Source organism: Bos mutus, chromosome 16 (genome assembly GCF_027580195.1).
Source record: "Bos mutus isolate GX-2022 chromosome 16, NWIPB_WYAK_1.1, whole genome shotgun sequence".
NCBI classification, from domain to species: Eukaryota; Metazoa; Chordata; class Mammalia; order Artiodactyla; family Bovidae; genus Bos; species Bos mutus.
The window spans coordinates 57,953,298-57,973,227 of record NC_091632.1 but is presented as its reverse complement, the minus strand read 5'-3'; the positions used below and the strand labels follow the sequence as shown (position 1 = coordinate 57,973,227).

The 19,930-nt window shown below is 37.7% G+C and overlaps 1 protein-coding gene across 1 annotated transcript in view; it reads left to right on the top strand.

Annotated features, from left to right (window-relative positions):
- The window catches only part of DNAH14 (dynein axonemal heavy chain 14), a 354,570-nt gene that overhangs the window by 57,860 nt on the left and 276,780 nt on the right, over nucleotides 1-19,930 (top strand). The window contains exons 10-11 of the mRNA XM_070384410.1: nucleotides 4,786-5,033; nucleotides 7,441-7,561. Of these exons, the coding sequence (XP_070240511.1) occupies nucleotides 4,786-5,033; nucleotides 7,441-7,561 (369 nt within the window). The remainder of the gene's footprint in view (nucleotides 1-4,785; nucleotides 5,034-7,440; nucleotides 7,562-19,930) is intronic.

The window sequence follows — 19,930 nt, the reverse complement described above, 5'->3', positions numbered from 1 at the left end:
ATTATGCACACTAAGTTTTCAAAGCATTGAAAAGATAAACTTTGTAATAAAAACATAATCTATTAGTAAAGTTAGTATTCCATTTGTCAGATCCAGTGTGGCTGTGCCTGTAATTGGTGTAGAAATTACCCTATTTTTTTGTCCAGTTTCTTCAAACAGCTGTTGCAACCATTGTGTCAATAAAGAACTAGTTTTTATGGCTGGCTTTGCCCAGTACCAAGAGGGAACTGCTTAGGTTAGAAGAGCTTCTCTGGCCAGGATAGGAATGTAGTGAGCAGCCAGCTCCCCAGACTTTTGGGTCACCCCACAAAGAAAAGCTATGACCAACATACACAGCATATTAAAAAGCAGAGACATTACTTTGCCAACAAAGGTGCATGTAATCAAAGCTGTGGTTTTACCAGTAGTCATGTATGGATGTGAGAGTTGGACTGTAAAGAAAGCTGAGTGCCAAAGAATTGATGCTTTTGAACTGTGGTGATGGAGAAGACTCTTGAGAGCCCCTTGGACAGCAAGGAGATCAAACTAGTCCATCCTAAAGGAAATCAGTCCTGAATATTCATTGGAAGGACTGATGCTGAAGCTGAAGCTCCAATACTTTGGCCACCTGATGTGAAGAACTGGCTCATTTGAAAAGACCCTGATGCTGGGAAAGATTGAAGGTGGAAGGAGAATGGGATGACAGAGGATGAGATGGTTAGATGGCATCACCGACTCAATGGGCATGAGTTTGAGTAGACTGCGGGAGTTGGTGATGGACAGGGAGGCCTGGCATACTGCAGTCCATGGGGTTGCAAAGAGTTGGATACGACTGAACGATTGAACTGACTGACATAAGTTCTCATTGTGATTTCACCCAACCAAACCAGCAAAGCTGAGAAGTACAGAGATTGCAAGAAGAAGGTTATTGATGCTAAGAAGCACTATTTTGGAGTCCCCACTCCAGCCTCTTAGCACCAAGGGAGTATTTGCCCATCAGTAGGCCAACACCAGATGAGACCACCTGCACCTAGATCTGACCCAGCTGGTACTCACCAATGGTATCAAAGCAGGGCCTAGCAGCCAAGAGGGTTGGGGTCAGCACCACCTACTAACGCACCCATGTAGTCAGCCCCAGCACAGCAGAAGGGCCCATGCAGCCCACATTGGGGCACATCTAAAGCATATAGCTTTGGTGACCACAGGGGAGTGTGCTGCTACACCCAACAGAACATTTCCTATGTACGCATACTTCTCCAAGATTGGGAAATGTAACCCATCTACCTAGTACACAGAAGAAAACATATAGAATTAGGCAAACTGAGGAAACAGAGGAATATAGTCCAGACAAAAGAACAAGACAAACCCTAGAAGAACTAAGTGAAGTGGAGATAAGCAGTGTACCTGATAAAGAGTTCACGGTAATGATCAAAAAGATACTCAATTCATGATAAGGATGGATGAACATACTGAGACATTTAACAAAGACTCAGAAAATATAAAGAAGTGCCAAACAGAGCTGAAGAATAACATAGCTGAAATAAAAAAGATATACTCAATCAACAGTACAGTAAATGATACAGATAAATGGATCAGCACCTGGAAGAAAAGAGTAGTGGTAGTCACCCAAACAAAACAGAAAAAAGAATTTCACACAATGAGGATCATTTGAGAGACCTCTGGTCAAAATCAGCCAATATTAACATTCCCATTTTTGGGGTCCCAGAAAGAGAGAGAAGCAAGACGAGAGAAGGGGCAGAAAGCTTATTTAAAAGAAATGCCAATAACGTCCCCAGTCTGCAGAGGTTTTTGCATATCCAAGTTCATGAAACTCATAGGTTATCAAACAAAATCAACCTAGATTATTTCCAGGATTCATAATAAAGCTATCCAAATTCAAAGAATATTAGCATCAAGAAAAAAACATAGCGTGTAACTTACAAGGGAACTACCACATAAGGCTAGTAGCAGATTTCTAAGCAGGAACTTTATAGGTCTGGTGAGTCGGAGGACATAGTCAAAATGCTCTGTCTAGTGCTTCTTTATATTTTCTTATTCTTTGTTAAATGTCAAGAACTTCATCAATTGATAATCCATTCCTTCAGAGAGTCGACCAGTACTCAAAACAGTTTCCAAATTGGTAAATAGCTCACCACAAACAGTGATAGTGCAAAGAAATAGAGGAAAGCAGTAGAATGGGAAAGGCTAGAGATCTCTTCAAGAAAATTACAGATACCAGGGGAACATTTCGTGCAAAGATGGGCTCAATAAAAGACAGAAATGGTATGGACCTAACAGAAGCAGAAGATATTAAGAAGAGGTGGCAAGAATACACAGAAGAACTGTACAAAAAAGATCTTCATGACCCAGATAATCACGATGGTGTGATCACTCAGCTAGAGCCAGACATCCTGGAATGTGAAGTCAAGTGGACCTTAGGAAGCATCACTATGAACAAAGCTAGTGGAGGTGATGGAATTCTGGTTGAGGTATTTCAAATCCTGACAGATGATGCTGTGAAAGTGCTGTACTCAATATGCCAGCAAATTTGGAAAACTCAGCAATGGCCACAAGACTGGAAAAGGTTAGTTTCATTCCAATTCCAAAGAAAGGCAATGCCAAAGAATGCTCAAACTACAACACGATTGCACTCATCTCACACTCTAGTAAAGTAATGCTCAAAATTCTCCAAGCCAGGCTTCAACAGTACATGAACTGTGAAATTCCAGATGTTCAAGCTGGATTTAAAAAAGGCAAAGGAACCAGAGATCAAATTGCCAACATGCATTGGATCATCGAAAAAGCAAGATAGTTCCAGAAAACATCTACTTCTGCTTTATTGACTATGCCAAAGCCTTTGACTGTGTGGATCACAGCAAACTGTGGAAAATTCTGAAAGAGATAGGAATACAAGAGCACCTGACCTGCCTCTTGAGAAATCTGTATGCAGGTCAGAAAGCAACAGAACAGGACATGGAACAACAGACTGGTTCAAATAGGAAAAGGAGTACATCAAGGCTGTATATTGTCACCCTGCTTATTTAACTTATATGCAGAGTACATCATGAGAAATGCTGGGCTGGAAAAAGCACAAGCTGGAATCAGGATTGCTGGGAGAAATAGCAATAACCTCAGATATGCATATGACACCACCCTTATGGCAGAAAGCAAAGAAGAACTAAAGAGCCTCTTGATGAAAATGAAAGAGGAGAGTGAAAAAGTTGGCTTAAAGTTCAGCATTTAAAAACAAAGATCATGGCATCTGGTCCCATCACTTCATGGCAAATAGATGGGGAAATAGTGAAAACAGTCAGAGACTTTAGTTTTTTGGGCTCCAGAATCACTGCAGAAGGTGACAGCAGCCATGAAATTAAAAGACACCTGCTCCTTGGAAGAAAAGCTATGACCAACCTAAACAGCATATTCAAAAGCAGAGACATTACTTTGCCAACAAAGGTCTGTCTAGTCAAGGCTATGGTTTTTCCAGTAGTCATGTATGGATGTGAGAGAGGGACTATTAAGAATGCGGAGTGCAGAACAATTGATGCTTTTAAACTGTGGTGTTGAAGAAGACTCTTGAGAGTCTTGGACTGCAAGGAGATCCAGCCAGTCCATCCTAAAGGAAATCAGTCCTGAATATTCATTGCAAGGACTGATGTTGAAGCTGAAACTCCAATACTTTGGCCACCTGATTGGAAGAACTGACTCACTGGAAAAGATTCTGATGCTGGGAAAGATTGAAGGCAGGAGGAGAAGGGGATGGCAGAGGATGAGATGGTTAGATGGCATCACCGACTCAATGGCATGAGTTTGAGTAGACTGCGGGAGTTGGTAATGGGCAGGGAGGCCTGGTGTGCTGCAATCCATGGGGTCGCACACAATTGGACATGACTGAGTGACTAAACTGAACTGAATTAATTTTTTAAAAGAAAAAAAATACTAAAGTGAAACATAAAGAGAGGCAATATAAAAAGCTAATGCAATTATGGTTTTAAAAATTAGGGTACAAGTTGAAAACTTACCAAGAAGTTAAATACCAGTCTAGCAAAAATATAGAAAGCATGAATGACCAATAAAAGAACAAAAATTTCAAGTATTTTTAGAATTTTAAAGGTTCATCAGTCATAAAAAGAAATCTGTCTAAAAGGAACCATTTGGAATAACTTTAGAATTATTTTTAGTAGCGTAATTTAGAAATGTTTGATGGTATTCGTAGTACTGATGCCACCCTGTATTTTTGATCAAACATGCCATTCTTTAATAAACTACTAAGTCAGTTGTCTTTAGATATAATTATCTGAATAAAACTCTAAGGTTAGATTTGATGAATTCAGAGTTTTTCTTAATTCTGTATTATTTATTAGCATGTATGTAATACGTAATTGCTTGTAGGCATTTTTTTAAGTCTTGTTGCTGTAGCCTAGCATAGGGGCGGCAGCGTTGGACTGGGTCTTAGGACGTCTTGTATTCAGATTTGACTGTCTTCTACTGGTAGCTCAGTGTATTTGAGGAGGGCCCCTCTATCTAGGAATGTGTTGATATTCATTTGTATATACTTCCTGTTTGAGTTCCATAGACATATCTGCTTATCAGTGAGACACCAAACTTCATGGATTTCATAACACATGAGATGTTTTCTTTTTCTCTGACATTTAAATGCAGTGTAAGCAGAAAGTGAAGTTTTAATGAAAGTTGTTGATAATATTTAGTTCAGTGTTATTCAGACTAATGAAAATACTGTAAGTTAGAAATCATGCATATTATAGGAAATCATCACTTGTCTCTCAATTGTTTGTTGAATTGTAGGTGGCAGAAAAGAAAGATATTAAAGAATATTTTGAATCAAACCTTTCTGAAGATACAACACATTTTAAGCTGCCTACCTATCGACGCTTATTAGAAGTAATTTTTAGATTCTTGATGCTGGTTGACTATATGTTTCAGGAACTCATCCGTCAACTAATGAACACTGCAGTCACACTACTTTTAGAATTATTTAATAATTCTGCTAGAATGCCAGCTTCAGTGGAAAAAAAGAATGAAAATCTCATCAAGTAAATCATACTTTTTTAATTATAAAAGGAATTTGTAATCATAGTGTTGTAATATGTTGCCACTTACAATAATGTCAGCTGGAATTTTAAAATTCTCTTGTAGAAAATTGTTTGTGCTCAGTTTTTACAATTATCTGAACTTATTATCTCCCATTGTTTTATTTAACATTATTTATAAAAACATGAGAAAATTTCCCCAAGATTCTGCATAAGTCAAGTTGCCATGTAAGTTGTAGGATACTCAGTAAAATTTGAAATTCAGATAAACAGTAAGTGCTGGTCACTCAATCATATCTGACTCTTTGCGACCCCATGTACTGTAGCCTACCAGGCTCCTCTTTCCATGGAATTCTCCAGGTAAGAATACTGGAATGGGTTGCCATTTCCTTCTCCAGGGGATCTTCCCAACCCAGGGATTGAACATGGGTCTCCTGCATTGCAGGCAGATTCTTTACCATCTGAGCCACCAGGGAAGCCTACTATTAAAAGACATTTCTAAATATAAAGACAGATCAACTTAAAAAGTATCAGCAGATACATGCTTGATTTTTTCTTATAATCTATAGACAATATATTAGAATATGTAATGAATCCATACACTTTTTCTGAAGGAATACCCGATAGTAGAAAAGTTACAAATAGAAGTAATAGTAGTAAAGTTACAAATGACAGTCATCAATCAGATGGAATAATTTAGATGAATTTTGTCTCTCTCGAAGAGATGGGGACTGAGCAAAGTGGCCAGGAAGGAAATACAATGTACTTTTAACTTTGTATGAAAAATAATGTTCAGTTCCGTGTTGCTGAACATAGTTCTGTTTTTGCTACATAAATCTTCTACAGATTACTGTCTGAGTATAATTTTTAATAAAAGCGTGTCCCAATTATTATCTATACTACCAGTTATTGTTTATCTGAAATTAAAATTTTAACCAGTGTCCTGTATTTTTATTTGTGAAATCTGTTAATCCTATGCCTAGTACACTGTATTTTCAAAGTTCAGAGCCAGCTCTTTTTTTTATTAATTAATTTATTTATTTTACTTTACAATATTGTATTGGTTTTGCCATACATTGACTTGAATCTGCCATGGGTGTACATGTGTTCCCCATAAAGATAATTGAGAATGATTCTGGAAGGAGCCTCAATGTTCAGTTGGAATTTGAGTCAATTTCATGTAATTTCTATTGAATACAGAATATTTGCACCTTCTATTTGAATACTACTATTTAAAAAAAACATTTTTCTTATGTTTCGCAACTAGATATATCTACTCTAATTTGTGAACATGGAATCTGAACTGAAATTTTGGAATACTTTATGTCCAAACTCTCTAATTTTAGCAACATCATTTTAGTCAAATAACATTACTTTGGCTATTCTGTGTCCCTTGAGTTTCCATAGTATTAAAGAATAAGTTTGCAAATTTCTGCAAAAAAAGAAAAGTCAGCTGGAATTTTGATAGGGATTGCATTTGATAGGTAGATAAATATGAGGAGCATTTTATCTTTAAAGTTTTCCAATCTATGTACATGAAATATCTTCCCACTTATGTGAAAGTCAGTTGTGTCTGACTCTTTACAACCCCATGGACTGTAGCCCGCCAGGCTCCTCTGTCCATGGGATTCTTGAGGCAAGAATAGTGGAGTGGGTTGCCATTCCCTTCTTCAGGGGATCTTCCCAACCCAAGGATTGAATCTGGGTCTCTTGCACTGCAGACAGATTCTTTACCATCTGAGCCAACAGGGAAGCCTTTCCACTTATATAGGTATCTTTTAATTTCTTTCAACAATATGAATTTGGCTTCCCTAGTGGCTCAGACAGTAAAGCGTCTGTCTGCAATGCAGGAGACCTGGGTTCAGTCCCTGGGTTGGGAAGATCTCCTGGAGAAGGAAATGGCAGCCCACTCCAGTATTCTTGCCTGAAAAATCCCATGGACCGCGGAGCCTGGTAGGCTACTGTCCATGGAGTCGCAAAGAGTCGGACACGACTGAGTGACTTCACTTTCACTTTCACTTTTAATTTCTTTCAACAATATGAATTTTATATTTTTTTAAAAAAAACGTTGTTGAGGATTTTATCCTTTTGATGCTATTGTAAATGGAATTGTTTTTTAAATTTCATTTTTGGGTTGTTCAGGACCACAGTGAGATATCATTTCACACAAATTAGGGTGGGTATTATATTTAAAAAAAAGAAAAATAGTACCCATCCTAATTTATGTGAAGTGATATCTCACTATGGTCCTGATTTGTATTTTCCTGATAATTAGTGATGCTGAGCATCTCTTCACTGGCCATCTTATGTATCTTCTATGTGGGAATGTCTAGTTATTGATATAGTCTGCATATTAATGAGGTATAAGATTTTTTAAAGACTTTATTTTTCTTATCATTTCTTAACCTAGAATACATAAGGACATCTTTGCTTTCACTGGAAAGATGACAAGTGATTATGAAGAATTTGATAATTCAAACTTATATGCTTATTCTGTTCCAAAGTCAGAAGTAAAAACACAAGACAATGAGGTAAAATAGTCTTTGAAAAGTATAAGCATAGATATTAAATGTAAAATGAAAAATAACTTTTGGAATTAAAATTGTGATTTATGATCGAAACTGAAACACACAATCACACACACACATCTGCTCACACTGTAGAAAGCTATAATGACATTTGTTTCATTTGTTCATGCATTACTGAGTACTTATAATATACCAGGCATTGAACTAGGCACTGAAAAATAGCAGTAAGAAGAAGAAATTCCCTGACTTTTTGAAACTTCTGTTCTACTGAAGGAAACAGATAATGAAGTGATGAGTACTGTGAAAAAAAAATAAAGGAAGATAAGGGAATGCAGAACAAATAACTATTTTATGTATGTATACTACTTTACACGAAAGTAGTTAGCGAAGGCCACCCTGTCTAAAGTAGCAGCTACCCTCTTCTTCTCCCATTACTGTATTCCTCTCACTCTGCTTTTCTTCAGAGCACTTTTTTTGCTTGTGTTATTAACTTGAAAATGACATAAACAAAATATGAAATGTTTGACTGAGGAGGCGTTACAAATAGCTGAGAAAAGAAGAGACGCTAAAGGCAAAGGAGAAAACGAAAGATATACCCATTTGAATGCAGAGTTCCAAAGAATAGCAAGGAGAAATAAGAAAGCCTTCAACCATCAGTGCAAAGAAATAGAGGAAAACAATAGAATGGGAAAGACTAGAGATCTCTTCAAGAAAATTAGAGATACCAAGGGAACATTTTATGCAAAGATGAGCACAATAAATGACAGAAATGGTATGGACCTAACAGAAGTAGAAGATATTAAGAAGAGGTAGCAACAATACACAGAAGAACTATACAAAAAAAGATCTTCACGACCCAGATAATCACAATGGTGTGATCACTCAGCTAGAGCCAGACATCCTGGAAAGTGAAGTAGCTAGTGGAGGTGATGGAATTCCAGTTGAGCTATTTCATATCCTAAAAGATGATGCTGTGAAAGTGTGGCACTCAATGTGCCAGCAAATTTGGAAAACTTGGCAGTGGCCACAGAACTGGAAAAGGTTAGTTTTCATTCCAATCCCAAAGAAAGGCAATGCCAAAGAATACTCAAACTATTGCACAATTCCAGTCATCTCACACACTAGTAAAGTAATGCTCAAAATTCTCCAAGCCAGACTTAAGCAGTATGTGAACTGTGAACTTACAGATGTTCAAGCTGGATTTACAAAAGGCAGAGGAACCAGAGATCAAATTGCCAACATGCATTGGATCATCAAAAAAGCAAGATGGTTCCAGAAAAACATCTACTTTTGTTTCACTGACTATGCCAAAACCATTTACTGTGTGGACCACAACAAACTGTGGAAAATTCTTAAAGAGATGGAAAGAAGAGACCACCTTACCTGCCCCCTGAGAAATCTGTATGCAGGTCAAGAAGCAATAGTTAGAACTGGACATGGAACAACAGACTGGTTCCAAATACGGAAAAGAGTACATCAAGGCTGTATATTGTCACCCTGCTTATTTAACTTATATGCAGAGTACATCATACAAAATGCCAGGCTGGATGAAACACAAGCTGGAATCAGGATTGCCGGGAGAAATATCAATAACCTCAGATACACAGATGATACCACCCTTATGCCTGAAAGTGAAGAGGAACTGAAGAGCCTCTTGATGAAAGTGAAAGAGGAGAGTGAAAAAGTTGGCTTAAAACTCAGCATTCAGAAAACTAAGATCATGCCATCTGGTCCCATCACTTTATGGCAAATAGATGAAGAAACAATGGAAACAGTGACAGACTTTATTTTGGGGGGCTCCAAAATCACTGCAGATGGTGGCTGCAGCCGTGAAATTAAAAGATGCTTGCTCCTTGGAAGAAAAGCTGTGACCAACCTAGACAGCATATTAAAAAGCAGAGACATTACTTTGCCAACAAAGGTCTGTCTAGTCAAAGCTGTGGTTTGTCCAGCAGTCATGTGTGGATTGAGAGTTTGACTATAAAGAAAGCTGAGTGCTGAAGAATTGATGCTTTTGAATTGTGGTGCTGGAGAAGACTCTTGAGAATCCCTTGAACTGAAAGGAGATCCAGCCAGTCCATCCTGAAGGAAATCAGCCCTGCATATTCATTGGAAGGACTGATGTTGAAACTGAAACTCCAATACTTTGGCTACCTGATGGAAAGAACTGATTCATTGGAAAAGATTCTGATGCTGGGAAAGATTGAAGGCAGGAGGAGAAGGGAATGGCAAAAGATGAGATGGATGGATGACATCATCGACTCAATGGCCATGAGTTTGAATAAGCTCTGGGAGTTGGTGAAGGACAGGAAAGCCTGGTGTGCTCTAGTCCTTGGGGTCGCAAAGAGTTGGGCATGACTGAGAGACTGAACTGAAGTGAACTATTTTACATGAAAGTAATTAGGAAAGACCACCCTGTCTAAAGTAGCAACTACCTTCTTCTACTCCCATTACTATATTCCTCTCTCTTTGCTTTTTCTAGAGCACTTTTTTTGCTTGTGTTATTAACTTTAAAATAACACAGACCAAATATGAAAACATTGAAAGAATCCTAGAGACTTTAATTAAGAAATCTTTTCATGCCATGAATAATTATCACCCTTACCCACAGCATTATTTTCTTAGGATTAAATTTTACATGGTAAACACATACCCTATGTGGCAATAGTAGCCTTTTTTTATGAGCTAGCATGGTATAATATGTACTTTATATACTCTTTAAAAAGTATGTTAGGTAGATTTTGGGGCTTCCCTGGTGGCTCAGACAGTAAAGAATCTGCCTACAATGCAGGAGACCCAGTTTTGTTTCCTGGGTTGGAAAGATCCTCTGGAGAAGGGAATGACTACCCATTCCAGTATTATTGCCTGGAGAATTCCATGAACAGAGAGGATCCTGTCGGTTTACAGTCTACTGCGTTGCAACGAGTTGGACACAAATGAGTGACTAAGCACAGCACAGCATGCTTTGAAGTATAATTAAGTAAATACCCAGTGAAATGTCACCCAGACTTAAAAGGTCTTAAATATCTCCTGTATATATATAATATATATATGTACATATATATATTCCTTCTTGATGAAGCATTAATAACACAGTCTACTTTTGATGGACATTTTGGCTGTTTTCAGTTTTTGTTTTATACATTCTTGTATATGTCCCTTCTACTTATTTATTACTAAGGAGTGAAATCTCTGAGTTCTTTATTTTCAACTGTACTGAATAACGTGTAATTGTTTTCCAAAGTGCTTATACCAGTTTAAACAGTCTTTAACAATTCCGTAATCTTTTATTGCTCCATAGCCTCACCAACTTTCACCAGCACTTAATGTCTTTGCCAACTGGATAGGTTTGAAATGGCATTTTACTGTGGTTTTCATTTTTATTTCCCTTTTAGTTGCTTGTGCATTTTTAAAAATTGGAGATTCATATTTAATCTTCCGTGTCTTTTGCCTATTAACCTGTATATTGTTTTTTAGAAGTTACATATATATTCTATGTAATCTATGTTATATATGTGTGTGTGTATGTGTGTATGTATATATATATATATGTAATCCTTCTACTGGAAAGCATGTTATTTTTATTCCTTGGATAATGTATATTGATTATCAGTAATTCATAATTTCAATATAATAGAATTTATCATTCCTTTCATTTATATTGGTGTGTGAAATTATCTACCATCCTGGAGTCATAAAGCTATCCTCCTATATTTTCTTATAAAACTTTTAATATTCTCTTAAAATTTATCTAGAAATATTTTTTGGTGTATGGTGCATGGTAGTGTTAGGTAGCTAGAATAGGAAAAAGGAGTCCAAAATGGCGGTGGCTAAAAGACAAAGAAGGGAAAAGCCGGCGGAAATAGAACAAAGGAAGGTCCGAAGACTGGAGTGAGAACCTCAGGTAAAACAAACAACCCTCCTGGCTAGCCCAATTTAATGGGGCAGGCTCAAGGGGAGGAGAAAAAAAACATAAAAAGAGGAGATAAAATTGAGTTGGGGGCTTCTCTTCAGTCTTTTGGGTTGGCCCGCCTTCACGCCTGGAGGATGTATTTTTCTTTGCTTGCCAATAAAACTGAGCTATAACGCTGGTCCTGCCAGCGCTTCAAATTTTTGTTGCGGCCAGACAGAACCAAGGAAATTACACACTCCCCTGACAGTAGGATCTATTTTTATTTATTTCTATACCAGTAACCATTGCCCAAACACTGTTTATTTATATCCTTTTCCTGCTCATCTGAGGTGGCAGCTCTTTGTCATTTAATCATGTGTTTCAACATACGTCTTCTGTTTCCAGACTCTGTTCTATTGCCTATTGGCCTATTCCTGTGCCAGTCTCATACTGGAGGAGTCACTTCCTTTTCTAAGAGTGTCTTGCTTATTCTCAGGCACTTCCATTTCCATATACATTTTAGAATCAAATCCTACTTGGAGGTTGATTGAAATTGCCTAGATATATAGGTAGCTGGCAGGGAGGGGGACAGGGGAGTTAATATTTTATGATAATGAGTCTTGCTACCAACATTCTGCTATATAACTCTTCTTTAATGTCTTTTATATTTTTGTTTCCTTGAAAATCTTGTGCAAGTTTTTTTTTTTTTTTTTTTTTGGTTAGATTTAACCCAAGTGCTTTATATCCCTAACCTGTACTCTATGGGAACTATTATTTTATTAATAGTTGCTTCTTGTAGTTGCTTTATACAAAGATTTAGGAATAGAAGTATTTCAAGATAAAAACATATGTACTGTTTTAATTTTTCCTTAGGAATAACATTAAATCAACACTATAGACTTTTTAAAGCTATTTATATGCATTGCAGAATTCTCTACAGACAAGGTTATACTAACTTCTGTTCTCTTAAAGATGGCCTTTTTAAGTGTGTCCTATTTTTTGCTAATTATAGCCTATTGATAACTGAGACCTGGAATTAACTAGAGTTAATTTTATTTATGTTATTGATTATAATATTGAATATTTTTCTCATGCTTATTAGCCTTTTTATTTCTCAGTTTTGATCTTTTGATGTCCTATCTGCATTTTTCTGATGAAGTTTTCTTTTTTCCTATTGAATTACAAAAACCATTTAAAAATATAGACCTAATCATTTGCCATACATCAAAAATACACATACTAATGTGTTGTTTGTTTTTTATTTTGTTAATAGTGATTTTAGTATGGAATTTTTTTTCTTTTGGTCAGGCGCCAATCATGGGTATAAAAAGTTCTAACGTAAGTAGAGAGCATTATAGGATTAAATACACATAGAGTGAAGAAAATTTCTAAAATTTAGAGGACAGAGATATCCGAATTGAAGTTGCCAGCTTTACATGCTTTTGTACTTGTCTTTTTATTTAGCCCTCTCAGTAGAACTACCAGGTCAACATTCTGAATAGGGGCATGGTGAGTATAGATCAGTGGAATAATTGCCAGGGAATATAAGTGTTATGTTAGAAATAATCTTTGGATCACCTGATCAAATGGACACTGACTCAAGAAATAGGAGCAGCATGAGTATAGAGGCAAGAATAAGAAAATATGAGCAGAAAGGGATAACATTAAGTCATGTGGAGCAGAGGATTCTTGGTGTGAATAGCACAATGTAGAGTTGAACAGATTATGAGGAGCTATAAATTCCAGACTAAATAGTTTGAATCCTAGTCTGATTCTCTGGGGCCATTGCTTTGGCCAAAATGAATATCTTGCAAAGAGGTGAACTTAACATTTTGGCATAATAGCAGTACATTGCTTTTTTTTGCCTTAGAGGTGGCCCAGCTGTGGATGGAGCCAAATCAAGAGACTTAACAACCTTAGAGTTTTATAGGCAGTGCCATCAGTAAGAGACAAAGCACCACAGATATTTGAAGGAAACAGATTAAACATGACTGTCACTCAGATAGGCTGTGTGGTAGCTTATGCAGACTGCTCTGCTCTCTTTGAACTGAGTCTCTTGGGAGAAGCTTTAAAAGTGTGGCTTAAATAGAGTCACTGAGTCTGTACAGGCCAGGCTCTGAGTATGTCATGTGGGAATCAGGGTGTTTTGTGTCAGAGAATAGATGACAGTGTGAGAGCTGGAGGGTTGCATTTAAAAAGGAGAGAACATTCAGTCCTTAAAGTGTTTAACATTATTTTTAACATTTCTTCAGAAATGAGTCTCTACTCCAAGACTGAACATATTTGCATATTAATTATGTGTTCTAAGTTCTGACATTTAGTACATATTGCATTTAGGAATAACAAAGAAAACTTATAAAGGCATGTGGCAAGGTAAATCATCTGGACCTGGATCTCAAGTCATCTTTACAAGGTGTCATCCATTGCCAAGTAGATATGGTTGCAGAATGACCTTTCACACTTCTCACCTCCACAGTTACCAAAATCCATAGAAGCTCAAGTTCATTATGTAAAATGATATAGTATTTGCATATAACCTCCCTGATAGCTCAGTTGGTAAAGAATCCACCTGCAATGCAGGAGGCCCCAGTTTGATTCCTGGGTCGGGAAGATCCGCTGGAGAAGGGATAGGCTACCCACTACAGTATTACTGGACTTCTCTTGTGGCTCAGCTGATAAAGAATCCACGTGCAATGTGCAAGACCTGGGTTTGATACCTGGGTTGGGAAGATCCCCTGGAGAAGGGAAAGGCTACCTACTCCAATATTGTGGCATGGAGAATTCCATGGACTTTGTAGTCCATGGGGTCACAAAGAGTTGGACATGACTGAGCAACTTTAACTACACACATCCTTTCAGTTCAGTTCAGTCACTCAGTCGTGTTTGACTCTTTGTGACCCCATGAACCGCAGCACACCAGGCCTCCCTTTCCATCACCAACTCCCAGAGTCCACCCAAACCCATGTCCATTGAGTCGGTGATGCCATCCAACCATCTCATCCTCTGTCATCCCCTTCTCCTGCTGCCCTCAATCTTTCCCAGAATCAGGGTCTTTTCAAATGAGTCAGCTCTTTGCATCAGGTGTCCAAAGTATTGGAGTTTCAGCTTCAACATCAGTCCTTCCAATGAACACCCAGGACTGGTCTCCTTTAGGATGGACTGGTTGGATCTCCTTGCAGTCCAAGGGACTCTCAAGAGTCTTCTCCAACACCAATTCAAAAGCATCAATTCTTCGGTGCTCAGCTTTCTTTATAGTCCAACTCTCACATCCATACACGATCACTGGAAAAACCATAGCCTTGACTAGACGGACCTTTGTTGGCAAAGTAATGTCTCTGCTTTTTAATATGCTGTTTAGGTTGGTCATAACTTTCCTTCCAAGGAGTAAGCGTCTTTTAATTTCATGGCTACAGTCACCATCTGCAGTGATTTTGGAGCCCAGAAAAATGAAGTCAGCCACTGTTTCCACTGTTTCCCTGTCTATTTCCCATGAAGTGATGAGACTGGATACCATGATCTTAGTTTTCTGAATGTTGAGCTTTAAGCCAACTTTTTCATTCTCCTCTTCACTTTCATCAAGAGGCTTTTTAGTTCTTCTTCACTGTCTGCCAACAGGGTGGTGTCATCTGCATATCTGAGGTTATTGATATTTCTCCTGGCAATCTTGATTCCAGCTTGTGCTTCCTCCAGCCCCGCATTTCTCATGATGTACTCTGCATATAAGTTAAATAAGTAGGGTGACAATATACAGCCTTGACGTACTCCTTTTCCTATTTGGAACCAGTCTGTTGTTCCATATCCAGTTCTAACTGTTGCTTCCTAACTTGCATACAGATTTCTCAAGAGTCAGGTCAGGTGGTCTGGTATTCCCATCTCTTCAGAATTTTCCACAGTTTATTTTGATCCACACGGTCAAAGGCTTTGGCATAGTCAATAAAGCAGAAGTAGATGTTTTTCTGGAACTCTCTTGCTTTTCAATGATCAGTGCATGTTGGCAGTTTGATCTCTGGTTCCTCTGCCTTTTCTAAATCCATCTTGAACATCTGGAAGTTCATGGTTCACTTATTGCTGAAGTGTGGCTTGGAGAATTTTAAGCATTACTTTACTAGAGTGTGAGATGAGTGCAATTGTGTGGTAGTTTGAGCATTCTTTGGCATTGCCTTTTTTGGGGATTGGAATGAAAAGTGACCTTTTCCAGTCCTGTGGCCACTGCTGAGTTTTCCAAATTTGCTGGCATGTTGGGTGTAGCACTTTCACAGCATCATCTGTCAGGATTTGAAATAGCTCAACTGGAAGTCCATCACCTCTACTAGCTTTGTTCATATAGATGTTCCTAAGGCCCACTTGAGTTCACATTCCAGGATGTCTATACTTTAAATTATCTCTAGAGTATTTATAATACCTAATACAGTGTAAATAGTTGTCAGCATGTGGCAAATTCAAGTTTTGCTTTTTGGAACTTTCTGGAATTAAAAATATTCCTCAGATGGTTGAATCTATGGATGTGGAACCCACAGACAAGGAGGGCTGACTGTATATGGTGTATGCACAAAGTAATAAACTTTCAAGATATTCCCTAAATACTTATATATGTAAACGAGCTCTTGTTACATCTTAAATAGCAATTATAACAAAAAAAAGTCTGTAATTTGGAATCAGATAGTGCTGAGTTCTAATATTAAGACTGTATAGTCTTCAACAACCCATTTTAATCAAACCAAACCTCAGTGTATTATCAAACAATTATAATATATACCTACAATGCTACTGAGAGGATTGAATAAGAAAGCATATAAAGCAAAAGTCAGTGGTGCATGGTAGGTACACATCATACAACTTTTAGTATATTGACTCATTGCAATAAATTGTCACTGTTTTAACCTTCTATGAGATTTTTTCCTAATATATCTAAAGAAAGGACTTTAGCATAATGAATGGATGAATGAATAACAGAACTTATTTACTAAATAATAAGCTCCTTTTTATTCTGTTGTCAGATTGCATGTTTGAAAAACGTTTACTATTAGCTTACTCGATAAGTCAGTTTAAAATATTAGCTCATCTTTTTGAGCCCTTCTTACATGAAGGTGAATGTTCTTAGAATAGCTTTCTCATCTTATTCCATAGCCTTTATTCTTAATGCTTTTTGATCACTTTCCAAATTCATATTGGAGAAACAGAACACAAGCAGGCGGGTTGGAAAATCTGTCACCCCATTTATTTCCAGGCTTGACTCAAATGAACTGTCCACCAAGTAAATACTGCGTTCCTACATCACAGCTCAGAAAAAGGAGGTGACATCATCCCATCAATAGTTTGCAGCAAGTAGCTGACCTCTACCAGAGTCTTCAAATACTTAGGAAGGACTATTCATTAATGAAAGTGAAATTTAACGTTGAAGAACAGAGATCAAACATGATGACAAGTATCCATATAAGTGTACCCCCCAAATTGAGGAGATATAAAAAATATAATCCCAGAAATATGTCACATGATGAAAACAGCTATTGTTGAGGAAATCCTCAGCCCAACATATGCTTTTAAGGGGTAATTTTTATGTGATTCACTAAGTTTTGAATCCCAAACTCCCAGTATCTACCTGGTTCATTTCTGGGACTATTGTAGTGAGTCAAAAAATACTTAAGACAGGTAATTTGGATAATAGCTCTCCTTTTTTAGTTTGATGTCATTGCTTTAGAAGCATAGATGCCTTAGGATTCTTTGGAAACATGGCATGTTGGACAAAGACATAGTCTGTTTTCAAAGTCTCTGATAGAAACACATTATAACTAAGAGTTGTTTAGAGTCTAACTTCAACCATAATGATTTTTCGATGCAGCAACAATATTACTATAGATTTTAATTAACATTCCCTGTTGTCATATTTACAACAGAATTCTAGACGTCACTATTGCTTGGTTTCTCCAGGATATAACCCAGATCATCAGATATTTTGCATCTCAGGAAAACAAAATGTATTTCATTACTTAAAATTTTTTAATCACAAAACTCGCTTCAGCATTGTTTTTAGCAGCTAGTTCATAATAAAGTCAACTTCACTTTCACTACTACAAGAATAGCTATAAAAACAATATCACCACTGACCATGGATGTTGTAAGAATGGAACTGAAGCCATGTGAAAAGAAAACAGTCTTAGTGTAAGGAATTGTGAATCCACATATACCCTTGATTAGCTTAAGAACTCATCCAGGACACCCAACATTTTTTGTTTGTTTTTTTAACTTCAAAGCACATCTGATGCTCTTACAAGAAAATAGATTGCTTATTATTGTTCAGTCACTAAGTTGATGTCCACTCTGCAATCCTGTGGAATACAGCACACCAGGCTTCCCTGTCCTTCACCATCTCCTGGAGTTCGCTCAAACTCATGTCCCTTGAGTCAGTGATGCCATCAAACCATCTCATCCTCTGTCACCCTCTTCTCTTCCTGCCCTCAATGTTTCCCAGCATCAGAGTCTTCAAATGAGTCACTCTTCGCATCAGGTGGTCAAAGTATTGGAGCTCCATCATCATCCTTCCAATGAATAGTCAGGGTTAATTTCCTTTAGGATTAACTGGTTCGATCTCCTTGCAGTCCAAGGAACTTTCAAGAGTTCCTTCTCCAACACCACAATTCAAAAGCATTAGTTCTTCTGTGTTCAGCTTTCTTTATGGTCCAGCCATCACATCCATACATGACTACTGGAAAAACCATAGTTTTGACTATATGGACCGCTGTTGGCAAAGTGATCTCTGCTTTTTAATATGCTAAGTTTGCCATAGCTTTTCTTCCAAGGAGCAAGCATCTTTTAATTTCATGACTGCAGTCACTGTCTGCAGTGATTTTGGAGCCCAAGAAAGTAAAGTCCGTCACTGTTTCCACTTTTTCCCCTTCTGTTTGCTATGAAGTATGTTACTGGATGCCATGATCTTTGTTTTTTGAATGTTGAATTTAAGCCAACTTTTTCACTTTCCTCTTCCACCTCATCAAGAGGCTCTTTAGTTCCTCTTCTCTTTCTGCCATTAAATTGGTATCATCTGCATGTCTGAGGTTGTTGATATTTCTCCCAGAAATCCTGATTCAAGCTTATGATTCATCCAGCTCAACATTTCACATGATACACCCTACATATAAGTTAAATAAGCAGGTGACAATATACAGCCTTGACATACTCCTTTCCTAATTTGGAACCAGTCTGTTGTTTCATGTCCAGTTCTAACTGTTGCTTCTTGACCTGCATACAGTTTTTTCTAGAGGAAGGTAAGGTGATTTGGTATTCCCATCTCTTGAAGAATTTTCCACAGTTTGTTGTGATCCACACAGTCAAAAGCTTTGGCATAGTCAGTGGAGCAAAAGTAGATGTTTTGGGGGAATTCTCTTGCTTTCTCTATGATGGAATGGGTGTTGGCAATTTGATCTCTTATTCCTCTGACTTTTCTAAATCCAGCTTGAACATCTGAAAGTTCTCAGTTCATGTACTGCTGAAGCCTAGCTTGAAGGATTTTGAGCATAATCTTGCTAGCATATGAAATTAGCACAGTTGTATGGTAGTTTGACCATTCTTTGGCATTCTCTTTCTTTTGGATTGAAATGAAAACTGATCTTTTCCAGTCCTGTGGCCACTACTGAGTTTTTCAAATTTGGTGACATATTAAATGCAGCACTTTCACAGCATCATCTTTTAGGATTTGAAATAGCTCAACTGGAATTCCATCACCTCCACTAGCTTTGTTCATAGTAGTGATTCCTAAGGCTACTTGACTTCGCATTCTGGGATATCTGGCTCTAGGTGAGTGATCACACCATCATGGTTATCTGGGTCATAAAGATCTTTTTTGTATAGTTGTTCTGTGTATTCTTGCCACCTCTTCTTAATCTCTTCTGTTTCTGTTAGGTCCATACCATTTCTGTCCTTTATTGTGCCCATCTTTGCATGAAATATTCCCTTTGTATCTCCAGTTTTCTTGAAAAGATCTCTAATCTTTCCCTTTCTATTGTTTTCCTTTATTCCTTTGCATTATTCACATAAAAAGCCTTTCTTATCTCTCTTTGCTTTTCTCTAGAACTCTGCATTCATTTGGGTATATCATTCCCTTTCTCCTTTGCCCTTCACTTCTCTTCTTTTCTCAGTTATTTGTAAGGCATCCTCAGATCTCATTACATATTAAAAATGGTTATGCTGCTGCTGCTGCTAAGTCTCTTCAATCGTGTCCAACTCTGTGCAACCCCATAGATGGCAGCCCACCAGGCTCCTCTGTCCCTGGGATTCTCCAAGCAAGAATACTGGAGTGGGTTGCCATTTCCTTCTCCAATGCATACATGCATGCTAAGTTGCTTCAGTCATGTCCGACTCTGTGCGACCCCATAGACAGCAGCCCTCCAGGCTCCTCTGTCCACAGGATTCTCCTGGCAAGAATACTGGAGTGGGCTAAAAATGGTTATGAGACGAACACATTTATTTTAAATGAATAACAACAA